This window comes from Camelus bactrianus, chromosome 2 (genome assembly GCF_048773025.1).
Source record: "Camelus bactrianus isolate YW-2024 breed Bactrian camel chromosome 2, ASM4877302v1, whole genome shotgun sequence".
Lineage (NCBI taxonomy): Eukaryota > Metazoa > Chordata > Mammalia > Artiodactyla > Camelidae > Camelus > Camelus bactrianus.
In genome coordinates this window covers 59,555,330-59,569,712 of record NC_133540.1, presented here as the reverse complement: position 1 = coordinate 59,569,712, position 14,383 = coordinate 59,555,330, and the positions used below count along the sequence as shown (strand labels likewise).

Below are 14,383 nucleotides of genomic sequence, written 5' to 3'. Positions count from 1 at the left end.
CCATATTACGGGAAACCTAACTTCACATTTTCTAGAATTTTTGACATAACACTTTACTTTTAAAATATTTAAATTTGTAGCTAGAAGCTTGTGGAATAATCATCTTTTATAAATTAGATATTTATGTTTCCTAATCCTGCAGAATTATCTCTGATCTTGTCATATTAAGCTACTACCACTCACTCTCTCAAAATCTGCCATTTTCATATACACGAAAACAATATTGCTTGCCCATACACATACTCTTTCATGTTTCACAACACTGTACCTTTTCGCCTGTGTCACCTTTGGGGCCATTCTCTCCAGCATCTCCCTAAGGAGGGAAAAAAGCAATATGTGTAAAATATATTGGTGACATTAAGCAGAAAATATGTTTCATTATTTTTTCTTCCATAGGCACTATATATCAAAATCTGTTGTACATGTCCTGTAGAGCTAATGGACTGTTACTTGACCAGCTGCCTGATATCAAAGGGTCCAAATAAATTTTATTACAATGAATGCAACTGAACAGTTTTAAAGTACTCCACAATATTAACAGAAAGCAATTTCTCTGACTTCTGATAGCTTTTTTGGCACTTAGAGCCTCCTTAACTCTATCCCTTTTCTCCTCTGCTCAGAGCTTCACTTGTAACAAAGACTTTCTCCTGACTCTCTCCTTATGCCACCATCTCTGTCTCCTTCCTCCCGCCATTCCTGCCTCCTGGACTCCTGTCCACTCCCTTCCCATAACTCTGTATAAATCCTAATCTGTCTCCTAGTCCATCTCAAATCTCCAGGCCCTCAAAGTCATGACACAGCCCTCAAAACTGGTGCATGAATATTGATTTATCTGGCCTATATGTTTTGCATTTGTGAAATAAATGTTTTCCATTTTATTAGAAAACCTAAAACAATCATAGTAAGATAAATTGAGGAGTTTATACTTCCTTTGTTATCTTTGAGAGTTTCTCTGTCTATTCCCTTCACTGAGCTCTCTTTTCTACATAAAGCAGTGCATTAAAAAAAAAAAAAAGTCATTGTTTGTTAGCCATGTTTGCTTCCTTAAATTCTGAATTCTCGAAGTCTTACAGCATGTTCCAGTGGAAAAATCATGAACTTTGGAGCCAGAGAGACAGAGCCCAGCTCCAGTACCTACTGGGCAAATGAAATTCTTTTCCCATAAAATTTCTCACTTGTGTAATGTAAGGGCAAGAATATATTATGGGGTTTTAAGAAATAAACAATTCTTGTGTCTAAAGCAACTAGAGAAGTTATCTGACACATCCGAAGCTGTTAATGATAGCCATTAGCAATACAATGCATCATTGTTCATACATTCCATAAGCTGGGATACCCTTCTGTCTAGCTTCATAAGAGCTCACTTTTCTATCATTTAAAAATTTCCATAAAATCACAGAGACACTATTGGTATTAGTTTCCCTGGGAGAGGGAGGGATGAAGAGGGAGGGAGATTTTAACTTTTTCTCTTCATTTTCTTTTCTCATTTCAAATAAGCATGAAGCTAAGATGCTCAGGCATTCTTTTATGGTGACAGGTCCACCACCGTGGCCGGGGAGCCTGAGCCACTGTATCTGATGAGTGCCTGGAATGGGGCTGGCATTGTTCCTTTTCCCTCCTTAATTTCTACACAAAAGAGCCATCTGATGACTAATGAATTTCAAATTAATTACCATGAATTGGCTGGATGCCAAATAAATGTACTGATCACCAGTTGTGAGGGGTCTTTGAAGGCAGCCCATTAGCACACTTTAAAAAATTGCTTGGAAATCTCTTTATTAGAAAACAAAACAAACAAGACAAACATTCTTATTAGGAAAACTGGCTCAGAGTGGTCCTGAGGTGAAAGGTTTGACTGAGCTGCCCCTCTGTTTTGCTCTCCTTCCCTTTAAATGAATGTCTTTCTAGTTTTGCGTTACAAAATACAAAAATACATTTACATTCACGAAGTTTGCTGGATCTGTAGATGTACTTCTTTGGGGATTAGTGGTGATGAATACTGATTTGTCAGAAAGATCGTATCACTTATGAAGAGCATTATGTGATATCCTGGTAGTTTCCTACACAGACAGCACCCTTCTCAAACACTGTGAAAGGAAACAGCATGAGACCGTCCCCCAAAGTAGTAAGAAAGAATGTCCATCTAAGAGAAATTGAACATATGCACTCTACTTCTCCTGCTGTTTCTCTTTCTGATTTTTATGGGAATTCTTTGTGGGGCAACTATCAGTATATTTGCTGCAGGTAAACATCTGTATCTCTTTAACCCAGTGACCTAAGAAGCACTAGAGAAAGACATGGATGCTTAGAAAAGTTTTGGAATGGCACTAGCAAATAGGTAGAATAGAACTTTTGCAGGCCTAGGGATTTTTGAAAGCCACTTAAAAGCCTGACATAGAATGTTTAAATTTGCTCCCTTCCCCTCCGTTCATTTAAATCTTTTTACCCAAACTTCTGTACTCACATACGAATTATACTATTTTCTCCTTCCACTAATTAACAATTTGAAAAAAACAGTGGTCATTATATTTATCTATATCTATATATATAGGCATACCTTGTTTTATTGTTTTGCCGTATTGCACTTTGAAGACACTGTGCTTTTTACAAATTGAAGGTTTGTGGCCACTTTGCGTTGCATTATTTTTTGAATTAAGGTAAGCACATTGGTTTTTTAGACATAATGCTATTGAACACTTAACAGACTACAGCATAGGGTAAACACAACTTTTATAGGCACTGGGAAACCAAAAAATCATGTGACTTGCTTTATTGCATTATTTGCTTTATTGCAGTGGTCTGGAACCCAACCTGTAATGTCTCCAAGGTACTCCTGTATACCTCTATCTACGCGTCCATACTTGAATAAAGTTCACTTTGATACCTCTTTGGGGGAAAATAGATAAAAATACGCAGACTCACTCTCACCTTTTCTCCTAGTTCTCCAGGTTCTCCCTGGGCAAAAGAACAAAGATTGGATGATATATTAAATTATAAAACGCCTAATTAAGCAACACCAAACAAAATGAGATATTGAACATACTAGATAAATTATAAGTGACACTTTCTATTTTGGGAATGTATAGTGGCTATATAAAAGCAAATGGTAAGATGAGCTTCCTGGAGAATTGAGTATGGATATCCATAGCAAATGTAACCTTTATTCTTTGCTTTTGAGGCTAAAGAAAAATATTTAAGATTATCAGGCAACATTTGGCTTTGGGACCTACGGAGAACAATGTTGTGGCTATTCAACGTCTCGAGAGGCTTCTGAGATGACTTTTTATTCTGCCCAAAATCAGACTCAATAAGGTGAACAAGCACATCCTTCCACAAAATCTTATTCAAAGCAATCCCTGGTGCATGGATTATTTCAGGGGTCCAGAGTACCCGTGTAGTTCGCCTACCTGTCTTCCTCTGACATGACCATAAACGCTAAAGCCTGAGCTTGGGCCCCTTCCCAATGTTGCAAACTGTCTTCAACCTGTTGTTAACCAGCATGTACAAATCAGGGGTCCTTTATTAGACACTGATTCTTTCAGAAAAGATAACAGAATGGGGCAGAATCTAAGAGAGTTTAGGAGAAATGTCTTTACTCAAAATGATGACCATGACAGTATGAGGACTAAAATGCAAAATTGTGTTCTGGAAAGGATCTCATTTTCACTTTACCCGTGAAGGGACAGGGGACGGAGTCAGAGAGTTCTAAAGCAAATCACACACATTGTAATAATAATTCTCTCAAGGACAGGTTAAGAAAGCATTGTAATAAGATCAGATTGCTTTAAGAATTATTTTTAAGGTGGTTACTGTGTTTTTTAAAATTATAATCCACTCTAAAAGTCAGTTTGAAGGCAACACTCTTTTTACTCCCTGAAAGTCGGCCTGACCCTTTGGCTTTCTGAATTTCTGGTTACCTTGCACTGCTCAACATCCGTCCTGATGGTCGCTAGGCAACAGAAGAATAGTACTGAGAACATGCATTAAGCATTAACGCCTATCATTTGGCTTTTTAGCGTGGAGCTAGAGAGGGAAGAAGACAGGAAAATGGCTGTAGTCCCAGAAGGAGTATTTTCTTTCCTCTCCTGAAGGACAAAGGACAGGTCTATAAATTTTAAGTCTGTCCTAGGTGCTTGTCAATAGCAATGTGATCTGAAAAATCAGCTGACAGGCATCTGTGGGTATGGATACACACCAGCACAGCTGATGGGATTAGACGTTAGTTTTGTACTTCAAGGGATGGTCACTCATCAAAGGATTTCGGATTTGTCTGCCTGTTTGGTTTAAACTAAACTGTCACCAATCTTTTTATATTTAACAGATTCATTTGTTCTTTCAGAAACAAAGAAAACTTGGAATCCAAAAAAAAAAAAAAACCCACAAATCCTCATTACATTTTTTCCCTGCTTAGTAATTCAGGCTACATCCATTTTTAAATTTCAAACATGCCACATCTTTATTATGCTTTTCATTTGATTAACTGGTTATGTTGTGTCAGTCCTGGAGGTGGCCAAATCTTGAGGAAAAGTCACAGAGGCACTGTGAACATCTTCTTCAGTATGTCTTATAAAAATCATGCAAATTTTGGCAGTATGGACATGGCCTACGTTTTAATATGCTCATTAGGTGGTAAAATGATAACAGTCATACTTTAAACACAGGCTTTCTCATATATTTAAGTATACCAGAAATAAAATTTTGGAGAATCATATCCCATTTGTTTCTCTACAATCTTAATGCTAATGAGAATTACAAACATAATTTATTCTTTAGTCACAAAGTTTTACACTACAGAATACTACATTATTGACAAAGATTCCATTCAAGTAAAACCAGTGGGATATGAAAAAGTTGTAATAGCTTACAGCATCATGAAAACTCATGTCTCAAATGATTCTGCTTGGTTTTCTTGGTACTAACCTTTGGCCCTGGTATTCCATTCTGTCCAACTGCTCCAGGCAACCCGGGCTCACCCTCAAATTGAAAAATAGATACTACTAAATAAAATGGACAAAATCAACACATTATATAGATCATCAGAGGATATAACCATCCAATAATGCTCTGGCTGCACACAGAATATAAGTGGTTACGTTACACAAGTTAGCTTGTTTGGTCCAAAATTTCATGTGCTGGGACCAAGGGTACAGCAGGGTTAATTTCCTGTATTCAGTCTTCTCTCACTAAGAAAGGGAAAGCAAATTACCAATGGAAATTAATAGCTAGCATGGTGCTAGGGACATCAAATAAGTATTTGTTGACTTAGTAAAAGATTGAATAAAACTAATTTGGAAATTTAAGACTTTCTTGATGGAGAACTTTTAAATGATTCATCAGCTTAGGAAAATAGAGACTAAATCATTATATTTATTAGACTTCACCAGATGAGCATCTCCAAATCTAAATCTTGAAGAATATACACATCTCTGAACATGTATTTAATTCATTTAGACACATTTGACACAAATGTGAAAAACGGCTTTGATTTCTCTTTCCAGTTTCACTGTAAAGACAATTAAAATAAACCTCCAGATTCGTGGTTTCCATTGTCATAGAGTGACAGGCATTTGGGGAAAATACGATGGCTATTAGCTAGAAAAATTTCCTATTTCAGAAAGATGGTGATGTGCATCAGTCTTTCTAGACTCTGAACCTGCAGTTGTCTTCCAAAGAGGGAAAGTCCCCTGAAGTGCTCAGAAGTAAAGGAAAGGTAGTCTTCACCCTGACTGAAGTTAACAGTACTGTATGGTATATTTGAAAGATGCTAAGAGAGTGGATCTTAAAAGTTCTCATCACAAGGCAGAAATTTGTAACTATGTGAGATTTTGGATATTAACTAAGCTTACTGTGGTAATCATTTCATAACATATACATATGTCAAACCATTATTTTGAACACCTAAAACTAATTCAGTGTTATATGTCAATTGTAGCTCTGTACAACTAGGAGAAAAAAGAAAGACACTGTGGCTTTTAACAGTTTCATTTGGCTAAACTTACAGCAACTAGAATTTCATTTTCATTCAAAAATATTCCCAAAGCCATTTATTATGCACTTCAACTCCTAGACAAGTTTCTTTCCACTGACAGTTAAAAAGTTGCTCCTTTGTTGACTTTTAAAAATTAGACTTTATTTTTTAGAGCAGTTTTAGGTTCACAGCAAACTTAGTTGACTTTTAAGAATGCTTTCTAAGTTGCCTGGAGGGCAAGAGTTGTGACATTTTAATATTTGTGCTCTTACCTTCAAAAACATATACATTAGTAAAACAGTAACATTTCTTAAGTGCCAGGAACTTTACGTTCACTAACTCAATTCTCACAAATTTCTCTGAGGCAAGTACTATCTTTATCTCTATTTAATAGATGAAGAAACTAAGGCACAGAGAGGTAAAGTAATTTTTCCAGATTTATACAACTCTGACTTAAGAGCATTGTGCTTTTAACACAATGATGCACTGCTGGATGAATGAATGCATGTAGAAATTGGGAGTCAATGTTGAATATTTCTATCCTCATTGTCATTTGGTTTATACTCCTCATTTATAATGACCTTTCAGAATGTACAGAAACCTGAATTAAACGTAACTTACATAAAGATGATTTTTGTACACCTATCAGATAAACTAAGCAATGTGAAGCTTGCAGTGTCTTTCTAGAAAAGCAAAAAATATTTTACTATTATACTAGATTATTGTAATTGCTGAAGTCTTAACTCATGGAAGAAACTCTGCTTCATATATAAAGTTTAAAAAGTTACACTGTAATCATAACTCTTGCACGCTCCTTGGTAAAATGGCAAATATGTTGACTTGGAGTAACGATGGCCATTATAAGAAAATTTTTGATGTATCATTTGTACAAAACCAAGGGTCAGAACTCCATTGGAAATTGAATACACCCTGAAAGACGACTATCATCTACTAAGCGGCCAGAAAAAGAGCTTTCTTCAAAGAACTTGCAACAGGATGCACTAATATCATAACTCATGGTTTAATGCAAACAAGAGATGCTGCCAGGGAACAATACACACTTTGTTTAGACTTTCAAAGAATAGCTATGGTAGCCAGAGTTATTTAAAAAAAATAGTTAAGCCCCTGGAACGAGACGAAATACATGCTGAGATTTTGAAGCAAGGAAGACAAACGTTGCTTAGGTATCTGCATAACATCCTTCTTAAAATATGAACATCGAGGGACTAAAACTTGATCCTTTTTTCCCTTTGATTTCATATTTTGTTAAAATAATCTTTCAACATAAAAGGAAACAAAAAATTGCATCCATAATCCCATCACTCTATAATAACTGTTTTCATTTTGTCCTATTTCCTTCTAGTCTTTTAAATTTATGCTTACATATTTCAAGCAATTGTAAGCTTATTACATAGTTTGACATGCTGATTTTTTATTATTTTATACCACACATTTGTTTTTAGACAGTATTTGTCATTGTCTTGTGAATAGGTTATCAGCTATCAAAATCAGGCATGAACATTTTATAGTTAATCTGTCCCAAATCACTGAATACTTAGGCTGTTTCTAATTTTTGCTACTAAAGATAAACTAAAATAAACACCTCTGTAAATATTTCTAAATTGCTTTCCAAAGGGGATCTGAATTTTATCTGCTTTTCTAGACGCTTACTCTGTTACTTTTTCACAACTTCGTCAGCATTGTATATCACAGTTTTAATTACTTTTGGGGCTACTTTAATAAGCACAAATGAGAATTTACTGGTGCTCAGTTTTACATTTATCCCTTGGAAGGTTAATAGGTAACTAGCAAGATTTTAAAGCTAAGAAGTGAGTAAGGCTGTTTCCTGAGTGAGCCCAGGGAAGATGAAAAGAAGGAAAAATGACTCAAAGCATTTTACCTTTTCAATAAATTATGTCAAGAAAAATACATTCAAATTCAGATTAGGAGGTTGTGGAACATTCTGTGATTGTTCAAATGTAGTTTCCCAGGTTGTATTAAAAGAATGTTAAATAAGAAATGCTATACAACTCTGAGTACTAAGGCCAAGCAGTGGGATTCTGGAAGACGTTAATTTATTCAACTAACATTTAGTGAAAATTTATTATATGTTTTACTTTGGGCTGAGTGTTTCATGGGACATAAAGATGAAATAGACATGATAGGTGCCTGTGCTCAGAGAGCTTATTTTTGATTGCAAAAAAAAAAAAAGATATCTGCATAAATAACTTAGGAGACATCTAAATGGGATGGAACTTTTTACTTTGAGCAGTTTTCTTGCACTTTATAAAGAGGCCCAATAAACAGAAATCAAAGGGAAGTCTCAGTGAAGAATGAAGCATTTGTCATGGAGGCATGAATATTTTCTGGTGTAAGAGGACAAAATATTATCATGATGCCTCTTCAAATAAAGTTACAATGATATAGTACCACACAATTTAGTAAAAATGTACACCTACAGAAAGATATATCAGAAAAGTACAGAAAAAATGAGAATTAGATTGTGTGTGTGTGGAGAGCTAGTCTCATGTTAATTGGATAATCTGTTCATCTATTTCTGAATACATCTCATATTCACAAGTACCAAGGACATTCCAAAGATAGGAATAAAGAAAAATAGCAGCTAACCTTTTAACTACAGATAGATTGACGGGGTTTTCTGTACTATGCTTTAAATTCTAAGGCTATTCCTAGTGTATTAGTAACAAATGACAAGTTTTGCATTTAAGCTAAAAATAATTTGGACGGACTTTTAAGAATGATGCTACTGCTTTCTTTCTTTTTTTAGATCAGACATTCTTTAGAACTCTAATGTAAAACATCACTCAGGGCTCTTACAATTATTTCAGGTACTGCTATTCATGTGCAGCTTGAAAGAACACTTAAAGATAGAAAGGAATGTAGTTTTTTCACGAAATTGAGTGTTAAAGAGAAATGTCTTTAACAGTAATATTGCTCACTGTTACTTCAATCACAATTGCTTTCCATTCTGGTGATGGGAATTTAAAATGGTTTATAGCTTTAAATGTTTAGCATAGTATAATGTTATATTCACCTTGCCGATACAGATTTGTTTCTCTTAAGCACTGCATTTTCAGAAAGCACTCCTCTAAACAGAAGACGAAAATAACTACAATTGTCCCCACTTATCCTCAGTTTTTGCTTTCCTTAATTTCAGCTATCCGTGGTCAACCAAGGTCTGAAAATATTAAACAGAAAATTCCAGAAACAAAGTATTCAGAAGTTTTAAACTGTGCACAGTTTTGAGTAGCATGATGAAAACCAGTGCCACCCTGCTCCCTCCTACGCAGGACGTGATTCATCCGCCCTTTGTCCAGCATATCCTGCACGTTAGTCACTTAGTAGCCACAGCTAGGTTATCAGATGGACTGTCACAGTATCACAGTGCTTGTGTTCAAGTAATTCCTATTTCAGTTAATAATGGCCCTGAATGCTGGCAATTTGGATGTTCTCTAACTGTACCTGGTTTCTCAATTAAACTTTGTCATAGGTATGTACGTATAGGGAAAAAACATAGTATGTATAGGGTTTAGTACTGTCCTTGGTTTCAGGCATCCACTGGGGGTCTTTGAACATATTCCTGGTGGACAAGGCACGGACTGCTCTATAAGGAACATATACCAGCTGCAGACGGAAGGAGTGATACTGAGCATAATATGGTATCAGTCTTAAGGTTGTTCTCATACCTCTGGAGTGAGTGGGGTTGGTGTGTATGTATAATAAAATAGACTGAAGATGGTCGCTGATAACTCTGTAAAACACTGGGTGGACTGGGCCTTTCTTTCCGACAGCGACAGTGAGCAGAAGGATTGCAGTGGCTCGAGTGGTGAGCAGGACCGGCTGTTAGTCCCTCCTCTTTTGCAGGCAGGCATGGTGGGGAGTGGGGCGACCCTCTGTAAGGTGTCAGGGCCTCAGAGGCTTTGGCAGCTACTGGGTAAACAACCCTTGGTAGAGGAGGGGTCTCTGAAGGCAGTGAGGCACCCACAGGGGCTTTCAGATATAACTATTTGGGAAGAATCACGAAAATGGGGTTTCTGTTCTCCGTTCGTACTTATTCTCTCTCTCTACTTAAGTTGAGTTTAGGCTTTCACTCTAGCTCCATAACGGCAAGCGTGTATGAACATAAACTTGGGTGAAGGCAGGAGGCAGAAAATGACCAACATATTTTACCTTGAAATTTCTAGAAACGTAGCATTTTACCACACAAAAATGTAAACTAAGAATCCTAGCCCCAAACTTAGTGTCATCAATGCCCTGGATAATCCCTTTGTCTTTTTGTGCTCCTGCACACTTCCATGAGCTCCCAGGAATACACACCCGTAGTTTAAGAAATTTGACTTAAGAGAGATCCAGATTATTCCATTAATACTACGATTTAGCTCCACCATCTTTTTAAGTTTGTGTGAGTTGGCCCGCTGAACTAATTCATCCTTAGAACAGTTTTGTCTGTATGTGTTGTCTATATACAGACGTGACATCTAAAACACAACCCACCGGTATTTTGGAGATTGCCAATCACTGCATTCAATGAGAAACAAAATCTTTGTTGATGTTACAGTTAAACATATTTAGGACTGTGCAGCTTGGTATTAAGTAGCACAAAGTAGAGGGACAAGTTGGAATCAAAAACCAGAAATCGAGCCACATAGCCTTAATAAAAGCAGAGTAGCCCACAGTAGATTCTTATACTGTATAAATAAACTGAATAATCACAAAATTGGTCATCTATTTTTTGTTGGGAATATACACCATTTTATAGATGTCTAGCACCAATGTATTTAGAATTTATATGAAAAAATGCTCTCAGTCTTACATTATTTGATTCCATTTGTTCTCTGGATGATTGTCCCACTTCTCCTTGACCTCCTGCTTCCATGCCATAAAGACTACACATGGGCTAACCCTCGAAAATGGGCAGAGTTTAAACCTGTATTGTCTAATATGGTACTACTAGCCACGTGTGGATTTTGAGCCCTGGAAATGAGGCTCATTTTTGAGATGTGATGTTTTAACATAAACTGATTTTGAAGACTTAGTTGTTAAAAAAAAAAGGTAAAATATCTCATTAATGTGAATACTATTAATCTTGAAATATTGATTTATATGATGTTGGAATGATCGTTTTAGATATACTGAGTTAAATAAAATATAGTCTTAAAATTAACATCACCTGCTTTTAAAAAAAGCTTTTAAAAAATGTGGGTACTAGAAAATTCACAGTTACATATGTGGCTTGTATTTGGAGCTTGTGTTATATTTCTATCAAACAGCATTGGTTTAAATGATGAAATTCTATAATTATTAGGAGATGTGATCAACCAAAAGCCTTTAAAAGCAGGGAAGGCACACAATCAGTATTCAAGCAGGTCAACATCCAGTGAGACTTCACCATGGAGACACCACTGTGGAGTAAACACCCACCACAGGACTCCAAGGTAGGTTAATGGGTGTGAGGTCGAGAGCAGAAGACAGCTCTGGAGTAGAGGATGTTGAGGGGCCAAGGGAGCCACAGTCGTGCAGGTTAGCAGCTGACTTTAGGGACCTCCTAACCTGTCTCCTTGTCACCCAGCCATCTCCAGCATTCTCCTAAAAACAAGTCAGTCTTAGAATTCCTTCACTCAGTTCTCTCCAAGTCTGACCCATTGCACTGAGAAGGTCAAAATCCTCAGCAGGGCCCCTGCTAGTCTGGTACCTGCTGCTTCTCTGAGCTCACCTGCTGCCACTTCTCTCTCACCCACTCCAGCCACACTGAACTCTGTTTCAAGATGCTAAGCAGGAGCCAGCCCAGGGCCTGTGCACCTGGGGTTCTCTCCCGCGGAACATCGTCCCTCAGATATCCAGGGATTTACTCTCTCACCCTCTTAGCTTTGGCTCAACTGTCCCCTTATTACAGGGGTTGCCTGGAATCCACCCCGCAACCGCCACACACACAGCACCACTCCCTATGCCCACTATCTTTGGTTTCTTTATTGCGCTAATTACCACCTAAGGCAGAATTTTTTGTTTCTTTTCTATGTCCCCCAGTAGGATTGCTAGACTTGGGAAATAAAAATGCAAGACACACAACTAAATTATAATTTCAAATAAACAAGTCATTTTTAGTTATGTATATCCCAAATATTGAATGGACATATCATATTAAAAATGATGGGTTGTTCATCTGAAATTCAAATTTGATTGGGCATTCTTTGTTTTTTTTGGCCACTCCATTTCCCAGCCCCACACCCTCTCCACCACTAGAATATGAACTTTATTTTGTTTATGCCTCTTTCCACACTACCTAGAAACCATACCTTGCACATAATAATTGTCTAGCACATCTATGTTACAGAAATGAATGAATACAGGAGAGGCAAATACATGAAGCCCTTATGGCTCTGGTGAGAGATGAAGATGGCAAGACTCCTCTACTGGGAAGTTGGAAAAGACCTATAATTTCAGTGGCAAGAGATGGTTCTGTGTCTCAGCTGTGGCAAAAGACAGTGGTGGGAAAAGAGACAGGGACCCAGGAAGAAGATGGGAGAGATGTTAACCCCGCAGTGACGCATCCAAGTCCTGCAGGTAACACCGAAACAGAATTGAAAAGCAGAGGTAAATGAAGGGTCAGGGTTCGCTGGGGGAGGAGCCTGTGAAAGGCAGGATGCTGGGAATGAGCAGAACGTTCGTTATTTCCGAGGAAAAGCCCTGAGTCATTCCAGGACTATGTCAGGGGAAGAGTGTTTGCCTAGAGGACTAAAGGTGCAACAGCTGCCCATGGGTACAGAGACCCGGCCATTATAAATATTTCCATACATTTGGTTTTCTCCCCACCTCTATCTGTCCCATGTGCCTCGGATGAAGGGTGAGCAGTAGCTGGGGCAACACTGGCTGTGTAAATGATCACGTCATCTCAAGTTCCCCACAGACCCTTTCAGAACCTACATGCGTCACCATTTACCCCATGAACTCATTTTGACACCTGCTTCTCCCTAAGCAGAAGCACTCACAAAACAGGGCAATGTTTTAGTTGAAAGGAACCAGGCCAGTCATTCTTAATAGATGAAGAAACACATTCAGAGAGGGGAATTAACTTTTTCAGAAGCAAAGAGCTGCAAAGAGGCAGATGTGACATTAGAATCCAGGTCTTCTGATTCTCTATCTTGTGTTCCTTCTGAGTAATTGCTTCTTAAAAACTCCTTCATACTAATGTTTCTTTTGCCTTTAATTTTCACATAAAATAGGAAAGCAGCTTCAGGAAGCCTCCAGTCTAATCCCAGGTTTTTCTACTTCTGGTCTTGGGACACAGCAAATTTCTTGAGCTTCTGTGGGGCATGGCTTTTATTCTATGCAGTGGGTAGGGATAGATTAAATGCTAGCCCTCTCCCAGCTCTAAAGGATTAAGATTTTGTATTATGATTATGATTATGATTAGTTGTTGTTGTTGTTGGACTAAAGATGTCTCTGGTGGCTCCTTATTCCTCAGACATCTGATTAAACTTGCCTCAAGTTCTAATTCCACAGGCTCCTGAAGTCCAGGACCTGCTCTCCGGGCCTCTCTGCTCGAGTTCTTGCATCTGTACGAATCATATCTATTTGTTCCAGACCAATTCAGATGGGTCACTCAGGTCTTCACCAGTTGCATCAAGAAATCCACTCTCAAAAGTACAAAGCACTTAAAATACACCAATAGGTGATCATCCAAGCAGGTTACAGTTAAGTACATCTACACTGTAGAATGCCATGTAGCCATTAAAGTTAATGTTGATATCTATTTATCAATATAGAAGTATATCCACTACATATTCTTCAGTTAAAAAGGCAGATTACAAAAATACTTTGTATAATCTTATGCAAGTGAAAATTCAGTATCTAATCTATATTTGCACATAGGCAAAAAGAGCTATCTAAATGTCACTAAAATGTTAGCAATAGTTATCTCTAAGAAGCTGATTGTGAGTGACTATATTTTTCTGGTTTATGCTTTATGAATTTCCCAAATTTTTTCTATAAAAATATATTACTTTTACATCAAAAAAAGAAAGAGACAAAATCCACTCTCTTCAGGCTTTTTATGAGCTCAAGGTTGAATTCTGGTGTCCATGAAAGTTGTCCCATCATGGAGCATGCAATCTCTTGTCATGTCTGCTGTCTCCTCTCTCCCCTTCCATCTCCCCTTCCTCCTTCCTTCCCTCCTTCCTAGGCTATCCTGGGAATTTAGCTTCACTCTCTCTAATGCGGAGCAATTCGGTCATTTTTAGCTCCTCCTTGCATACTCAGCACCTAATGCTTTTTCTGTTTCATTCCTGGAGGCAGAGTCTTCGTAACATGGTAAAAGAGAAACAGAAAACCCAGCCTGGGCAGTTAGGTTCGATTACGCATCAGAGAACTGGTATCCCTGCAGGGGAGGTTGGCTTC

General features: G+C 37.6%; 1 protein-coding gene across 1 annotated transcript in view; it reads right to left on the bottom strand.

Annotated features, from left to right (window-relative positions):
* Positions 1-14,383, bottom strand: part of COL25A1 (collagen type XXV alpha 1 chain) — a 419,343-nt gene that overhangs the window by 78,766 nt on the left and 326,194 nt on the right. The window contains exons 13-15 of the mRNA XM_074342511.1: positions 4,921-4,974; positions 2,929-2,955; positions 269-313 (exon numbers count right to left, since the gene is read on the bottom strand). Coding sequence (XP_074198612.1) covers positions 269-313; positions 2,929-2,955; positions 4,921-4,974 — 126 coding nt within the window. The remainder of the gene's footprint in view (positions 1-268; positions 314-2,928; positions 2,956-4,920; positions 4,975-14,383) is intronic.